The sequence below is a fragment of the Talpa occidentalis genome, unplaced genomic scaffold, assembly GCF_014898055.3.
Source record: "Talpa occidentalis isolate TD23 unplaced genomic scaffold, MPIMG_talOcc4v2.1, whole genome shotgun sequence".
Taxonomy (NCBI): domain Eukaryota; kingdom Metazoa; phylum Chordata; class Mammalia; order Eulipotyphla; family Talpidae; genus Talpa; species Talpa occidentalis.
Window position 1 is genome coordinate 145,719,592 of NW_026555331.1, and position 8,577 is coordinate 145,728,168.

Below are 8,577 nucleotides of genomic sequence, written 5' to 3' on the forward strand. Positions count from 1 at the left end.
AAAATTAGCATGGTATCTAGTCCACAGTGTTAATTATCCAACATTAACTAGTCCAAAGCAGGAGTCTTGGTTTTCCATAAATGTCCAAATAGTAAATGTTCTAGGCTTTGTAGATCACAGAGTCTCTAGTGCAAATACTGAAGTTGGCCACTGAAAACTACCTTAGTCAATTTGTAACACTAGTGTGCCTGGGTCCCAATAAAGCTTTATTTATTTTCATTTAAAGGGGGGGCATATTTAGTCTTTGGACCAGAGTTTGCCACGCCCTAATCTTGAGAATCTCACAGTCCAGTTAATATGAATATTGTTAACAACTGAGTAACACACATTTCAACTGCACAGGTCCACTTACATGGGGACTTTTTCCTCTCCCTGGATACCAGAGATGTCAGTTAGTTGAATCTCTGGATGGGGAGCACACACACTCACACACTAATTTAATCCTTGTTGTTCAAGAGTCATCTGTATTTTATTTTTCTGATTAACCAGAGCTGCTTTGAGTAAAATCACATTTGAAAACTACCTTACTATTTTGTTTATTTATACTTCAAATGGAATCATTTCTCTCACAATATGTAATATTACATTATAAAATGAAAAACCGTGTCCTTCAATATTGTCAACAATTATTTTAGTAACAGTTTGCTTGTATAACTTATGAAATGGCACCTTGTTTCATTGGTAAATCTTCTCTTTAATAATGGAAGCTTTCCATTATGTTTATGTAACGTAACTCTCACAAGTGGGCTTAGCAGTGTGACCTTTTTGTTCTCCCCCAGCCTTAAGATGTTAATTGCGATACAGCAGTATATCCCTCTTCAGGGCCTCCCTGGGGGCACAGGGGTTAAAGTCTCAGCACTGTCAAGCTATCACCAGCCAGGGAGCTGACCCACATATGGTGCTGTCTCACCCGCTGCTCCCCTCAGCAGTGCATTTCAGTCGATCTGCCTGTTGTGCTCCTACTCTGTCTCTGGTGAATCCTGTCACCCCCAGCACCTTTGGCCTATACCCTAGTTCTTGTATGCATAAATAAATAAAATAAATCTTTTAAAAAAAAAGTTCCTCTTCACCTGTGGATTTCTACCATTCTCCCCCCACCCCCTTTCTTTCTTTCAGACCTGGGGTGGGGAAGTGGGTGGGTGGGTATTTTCCTTGCTATGATAATGGCTCCTTAGAGACTTTCTATTTTCAGCACTCATGGTCATGGGTTCTGCTTTTTCTAGGAATCATCTTTTTCTCAACTCTTCCAGTTTTATATTTAAATTGCCTAAGGTTTAAATTGAGTCATCATCATTTTCCCTGTAAAAGTTAACTAGCCACATGTAAAAATAGAAACCTTCCCAGTAGTAGATTTTCCTGTCACAACTGTTGCCAGATTAGGACCAAAACACAGACTCAGCTGTTTTTTTCACTACATTTGTGTTCATTTACTTAAATACTTGAGAACTATCGAATGCTATGTCACAATATGGAATTTAATTTCACTTGCAGGAAAATGGAATTATCTTTGTCTTCTAAAGGAATTAAAAGATGGGGTAGTCCTTTGAAGGTGGAGAGTAGGTCTTTTGTTTATAATCCTCACTGTTTTTGACACAACTGGCTATGAGACTGGTGATACTTGTTGAAATAATATGTGTGGGATACTGGGCTCATTGCCATTTGAGATAAGAGGATCATTCTGATGAGTTTTTATCACCTTCATGATTTTCTCACCCCTCTGAATACTGTAGCAGGTAAGATATTAAAGGTTATCTTTTTAGCAGTGTCACCCACATGAAAATTTAAAAAATGTGTTGTTCTTATTGCTTTGTTTTTCTTACCTATTTTTTATAACAGGCTGACCCATTCCAATAAAATATCTCTTTTTTCAGATGGAGGCCAAAGTAAAGGGGACACTAAATTACCACGGAAATCTCAGTGACACCCCAGCAAGCCAAGGAGATGAGACACTCAGCTGGCTGATGGAGTCTCCCTGATGGGAAGTACTGTGTGGTCATAGGGCTGCTGTTCTGTCAATGTTTACATTCTCGTCCCAAGCACTGTGGTGAGGAGGAAAAAAGAAAAGAAAACATACTTGAGTAAAGCCAGGTGCAGGAGGAAGAAATGCTTTCATGCAAAGTTAGTGACCTTTGGTCTCTTCTAAAGAAAGACAGAGTTACCATTTTAACTGACTTGAAAAAGACTCAGTTGTCAAACCCACAGAAGTACAAATTTGATTTTTCCCCGGGAGAGGTAGAAGAAATTGAGGATTTGGGTAAACTCCATCCATCTTGGGGGTTGGATCTGAACACTTGTAGAAGGAATTGCATAATAAAAGACGAGATATCTGGAATTAGGCCAGTTTGTCAGGAATAACAATCATGTCTATTTGAATGGACTATGCAGCAAATTTACCACAAAAAAATTAATGACCCTATGTCTGATACAAACAGTAACAGAAAATACTGTACCCTCAGAAATCCTGAGCAAACTTGAATCTTCTCCAGTGTGTAGCAACTCCCCGTGTAAATCAGTGGACTAAAGATGCTTCAGGAAAGTTATTTTAGCACAGTGATATATATTATTAAATCATGGAGATTTTTAAAAGTCAAGAAATTGAGCCTGTTGTTGTTAACAGATGAAACTTAGATGTCGCCTTTTTGTAAAAGGGTCAATTTCATCTTCCATTTAGAAGCAGGTACTTCACTCTCTTCTTCAGGTGATTTATGCATCTGTATCGACTGGTTAATTCTTATTTCCATTCTTGATGTTAAAATGTGATTGTGTTCACATTTTTCTCTTGAGAAATAGGGATCTTTGATGTAGGGCTGCAGCTTTGGTGCTCTTAGCCCTTGAAGGCCTACCAATATGAACTGTAAATATCCCCCGACTTCACCTCAGTTCACAACCTCTCCTGCTGTTCTTTTAGCTAGTGGTACTTCAGGTGATATTAACTATTGATAGACACAGGTATAAGTGTATATTACATATGCTTCTTTCAAATGGCATATATATATATTTTTGCAATTTTTAAGATGGTATTTTAAAGGGAGGAATTACATTAGGATCATTATGTGTACAAGGAATTATTTTTTATAACAATCAGTGTATTTTTACTCCCTGTATCCAGTATAGTGAAATTGGTTTGGAGCATTTGGGATCTTAAAGCTTTACTAATTCTTACTGAGAGTGTTGACATGTGAGTAAACCTGCGCATTGGACTCCTTGGTTCCTACAGCTTCCTTATGCAAATAGGATGTTCAACAAAGGATGTTGAAGAAATTTATTCACTTTGAATACATTTTATTTAAATATTTTTTGCCTCATCATTGTTCTAGATTCTCCCCCTTTCTCCTCGTTCCCCCTCCATCCCCTTCCTCGATATTTAGACTTCTTAGGCTGCAGGACACTTTCAAACTGTACCCAAGAAAAATGGAAACTTGGTCCATTTCTAATGACAGACTCCCCTAAAAACAGCATCAGATTGGTAGTAGCAAGATTTCTTACATGTTTTTTCATTACCAATCTCCCTGAAGCATTAAGATTATTAAAGAAAGATATCAACTGGGTCCTTTTTTCCTTTTATGAACAAAAGTCCCAAATAACTTATGGGAGTGTGAATAAATTACCACAGATCTGCATGCCTGTGTTTTGACTTCAGTCACATTGGCTTCCTTTCATAGCAAAAAAAGTTAGTAAGTAACAGAAAACTTTTAATTCCAAGAATTTGTAAGGGAAAAGATTATTTAAAAGGAATTACTGATATAATACTTGCCTCTAAGAATTTAGTTTACCAGTAAACCAAGTAAGAACATTGTTATCAACCCCGACAGATATTTTGGAATGTTGCAGAGAGGTTTGACTTGACTTGGCTGTTTGATTAAAATTTGTTTTTTTTTGATTAGTGAAACTTACCTGATTCTTGTTATTCCACTGTAATATACCTCTTGCTTTTATCCAATTTGGAGAGAGGAGGAAGTCTTGGCTAAAGCTATGGAGGAATTTTCTTTGGGAAAGCTAGCCTTTGTATTCACTTCCCCATCCCTGAAGAGAAATCAGAGTGCACATGAATCTCTTCTTACTGATAACAGTGCGTGTCTTCCTCTCTCGGTGTGTATGTGTCTGTACACATATATGCATTTATATATACATTCATTATTAAAGTCAAGAAGTAACCGTTCTAATTTCTTAAATCCATCAGTTCTGAATCATGCCGGGAGAAGACCCAGCCTGACTCTTTATTGTCACTAAAGAAGAAAAGGATTATCATTTCTTCCCCTCAGTGTCATTTTATGCCTAACCAGTAAAAATAATCTGAAGGCCCTTGGGTTTGAAAAGTTCACATACATGGAGATTCTGTTCTGTTCTCTGTGGTCTTGATTCTTTGAGGGCGGCTGCCAGATCTCCACCCCAACCCCACATGCACATTTTCATGTCTGACTTACTTGCATTTCAATCAAGACAGCACTTTTATGTTGTAGAAATTAAACAGACATCCTTATATTCTTAATAAATGAGTATAATCAAAGCGTTCCTACATGTAAATACAAAACTGTTTCTTTTCTAGATCATGACATTGAAAAAGGTGTCCATACTTTATGGTCACCTATCTTTATAGTTTTTCTAACTAAAAACAAACATATAAATTGGTTATTTTTTAGCACAGAGACTTGTGAACCATACAGTATTTTTGCACTTAAAAGTCAAATTATGTTATTTTTTAAAATGGTGAGTAATTGGAAAGGATATAGAGCATTGTGTATTTCTGAAGAGCATTAGCAACATCCCAATGCAAAATTAATCAGCACACTTAATTATATCCCAGTCAGTGGGATTCTTGATTCAGGAAGATTAAGCTGTTTGTTTTCAATTGTCTTGTGTTTTAAATTGCCTTCACTGATGTGTAAGCTGTTACTGTACATACCAGTTAATCCTCAGTATTCACAAGCAATAATGGTCAGCAGAGTTGTCTTCAGAGATAGCTGTGCTGAGCCTCAGTTGGAGACTGTTTTTGGGAGCAAAGTGTCAAGCTCATTCAGAGCCCCCAGAATAAGTGCAAGCAATAATTTCCATTAAAAGGTGATTATAATTCTTTTTCATATGCTTCTGAGATCAGAGGGTAAAGGAAGTCATGATTTTAACAGCCTAAAGAAAAAGGTTTGGGGAAAGGAAGTTAATCTGAAGTCTCAAAATCTTGATGTTTGAGGAAATTGGAGGAGTGTGTCAGTACATTGTTTCATGCCTACCACCCCTTTGATGGATGTCGTTAGCCCAAATTACAGTTTTTATATCACAGAAGTTGAGTAGGGTTTACTGTATCACCAAGGTAAGAGGAAGAACCGGGCACATAACATGTTTTTGAATACTGTGGGTTTGACACCTGTTTAAAAATTTATTAGAAAAGATTTTTAACCCAGGATTTTTTTCCCAAAGCAGATCTAAATTGTTTACTACCCAGGGTTGGAAAGGGCAGCCACCTCTAGTCTTTCTTCTCTGGTGCCCTCTACCACACCCCTTTCCACCTCTACTTGGTTCAAGACATTTTCTGAAATGGAAATTCTACTGTTATTCAAACTGCCATTGATTATGAGAACTCTATGTCCCTTGGGATCATCTCTTAGAACACCAGTTATCATGTTTGCTGCTACATTTGTAAGATGAAATTTGCCTGTATTGGTCGACTTTAATTTACAGTTCTTTTATTTCTAGATGGTTTTGTCATAAATTTGACCCATGTATAGAATTAGGATACTTTGTTTTAGGAGTGTACCATAAAAAGCACACTGGTCCCTGTATTCTTTTTATCATCTAGGTTTTATGTTTGATTCTTTTGTTTGTTGGTGTTTGTTTTATTTTGTTTTAAATTAGAGATAGGAAGAGTGAGAATAATCTATCATCAGGCCAAACTTGAGAACTTTCCCTGTGCTTCAGCACGAGTTTCTGCTGACCTTATGTTCTCAAAAAGGGCACTTTTACTTTTTATTGTGCATGTATGATTGTTTTTTTGTTTTTGTCTTGTTTTTTGCTGGGGGGCTTTTGTTTTTATAATAATGAAGCAGAAGAAAAATGCAGTAGTAGGTAAATGACTTATCACAAATATGTTATGCAATTTTATTTTATAAAATGTAGGGAGAAGGAGAAAAGTTTAACTCTGTAAATCATTTCTTAGCTCTGATAAAATTCTTATATTGCTCCTCTAAAACATGTTCAATTCAGGCCTTTGTCTTTGTTAAGTGCCTTTTTTTTTTTTTCCTTTCTTTTCCCCCTTCTTTTGAAACTGTTCTCAGATATTTTAAAGTACAGGCTAATAAGTCAGGGGATTCAGGAGGAAGAATCACAAACTTGCCAACGTCATGTCATGCTGTAATGTTCTTCCTTTATTTATATGTATATGGATATATGTGTAAGAAGCATACATACATATATATGTACATATATATGTATACATATGTAATATATATAAAAACTAGTAGCTGCTGTACCATTGCATCCTTTCCCAAGAGCCCCCTCCCCCTTCAATGTTTGCAAAACTTCTGCCTTGTTTATTCCATTGCTTTTAGTGGATTCAAGTGGGTGGATGGGGAAATTGTTTTTTTAACAAGATGCTGTCATCCCCCTTTGAATATCTGTTTGTAGAAGTTAACAAAAAAATACATATATATATATATAATAAGTCAGTTATTACAAGTAAAATAAATTTAGTAGACTCTGACTATTCCTGGATGTAATCCACTGCTCTGTGCCCTTCAAACGCGGCATCAGTACTATTGGAGAAAGCATTGGAATAACAAGAGTCTGTTGTGGGTCAAGTTGTTAAGGTGCACTGTGGCAGGCGAGACTAAGGATTCTGGGAGCGCTACCATTAGAAGCATGGTGGTGTATCTGAATAAGTTTTGAAGGAAGTTAGCAACTTTGTCAACATTAAAAAGGTGTCATATTCTCTTCTGGGAAATGATTTTTGTAGAATTCATATAGCTGCATATACATCAAAAGGCTTATAAAGTTACAAGTAACAAGACTTCAGATACTGAGGAAACACTCATATGACCTGTAACATTCTCGAGACATCTTCAGTTTTCTTTTTATTTGCCTGCTAATTTGACTTAATCTGTTTTTAGGGTCATTTAGATTTCTCCCTTGACCAAATTAATAATTTTCAGTATCTAATACTTATCTGTTTCTTGTGAAAAGAAAACAGATGTGATGTATTAAGGGACACTAAGTTGTAACAATCTTCAAAACCCCATTCAAATACATCTAATAAGTGCCCCCTTTTAAGTATGTTTTAATTGGGAAGAGGAAACTGGTGACTAAAGAGAAAGCAGAGGCTCCTGGTAATGGTACCTGATAGCAGCTGTTGCCAGGTGGCCTTAGTCCGGTTGTTTGTTCTTCTTGAATCACTATGTTGAGGGGGAACACCATTTAACCTTTGTGCCTGAGATTACCCATTAGAAAATTGGGTATAATAATGTTCACCTACCTCCCAGGGATATCAGAGATTTTTCTCTTTCAAAAATATTTTGATTTTTTTTCTAAAATGTCCTATATAATTAAACATAGTTTTATCACCGTTCTGCAGAGGCTAAAAATATTTCCCTATGATGGGCATGAAAAGCATCGTATGATTTTTAAAATTTAAAAACAAATGACTGGAATTATAATTTAGATGCATATTTGTTTTTTACACGTTATATTTGGTGGGATAAAATGGTTAGTTTGGAGTCAGTAAGTGGGGGAGGGGATAACACTAAGTTTCTTAACTCTAAGTAGATTTTTAAACTTTTTATGGTGTTATTACATGTGTGATTTTTGCCAAGGTTGTGGAGCTAAAACTAGATGAGGTTTGGTGCTTGGTTATTGGAGTTGCTAAATGATCCTGAAATTTTTATCTGCCTCACTCTTCCGTCTTCTCAGTCTAATTTCCTTATCACACACGTGTGTCTGGTGATGGATAGCTAACCTTTTAACTTTCTAAAAATGAATGGGAGCCGCCTCAGTCTTGCGATGCGGAGCTGGTGTGTGTACTCTTCTGCAGCGCCGAAGGGGCGGGCACCACACTCAGCAGCTGAGAACCCTTCGCCAGTCTCCCTTGTCATTTCTGCTTCTGTAGCCTATGAAAACGCTGGAGCCTCCAGCAGCTCCCGTTGTAGGAAAATTGGAATCGGAACGGGAGGCAGGCTTCCCTTCCTGTCTGGGGTGGGGGTGGGGGTGGGGGCGGGGGCGCTGATAGAAGGAAGCCTGTTTTGTCCAGCTCCCAGGAGGAAATGAAGATCATTTTACCCCACCCTCCATGGCCGCACATGAAGTAGTAATATATATAATCTTCATTCAAACAACAGGAAAAATGAGTGTTGCATCTTCAGTTAGGGCTAAGTCCGAAGCGACAACTGTTAGAGGGGCTGTGTAGATCCTAATTGTAGCACATATTCAGGGTTAGAAAAGACAACGTAGGGGGATGAGGAAATGATCCAGAGTCAGAGAAAGTGCTAAGCCCAAGCAAACAGAGTGTCCGGGTTACTCCCGCAGTGGCCAAGGCCCATTGACTCTCCAGTGATAGGACATTTTTTCCTTAAAAAAATCAGTTTGATTTTTTTGTTG

At 37.3% G+C, this 8,577-nt stretch overlaps 1 protein-coding gene across 1 annotated transcript in view; it reads left to right on the forward strand.

Annotated features, from left to right (window-relative positions):
• Nucleotides 1-8,163, forward strand: part of UBN2 (ubinuclein 2) — a 71,965-nt gene extending 63,802 nt beyond the window's left edge. Inside the window, 1 exon segment of the mRNA XM_037514279.2 lies at nucleotides 1,872-8,163. Within this exon segment, the coding sequence (XP_037370176.1) occupies nucleotides 1,872-1,921 (50 nt within the window). The 3' untranslated portion in view covers nucleotides 1,922-8,163.
• The last annotated feature ends 414 nt before the right edge of the window (nucleotides 8,164-8,577 follow it).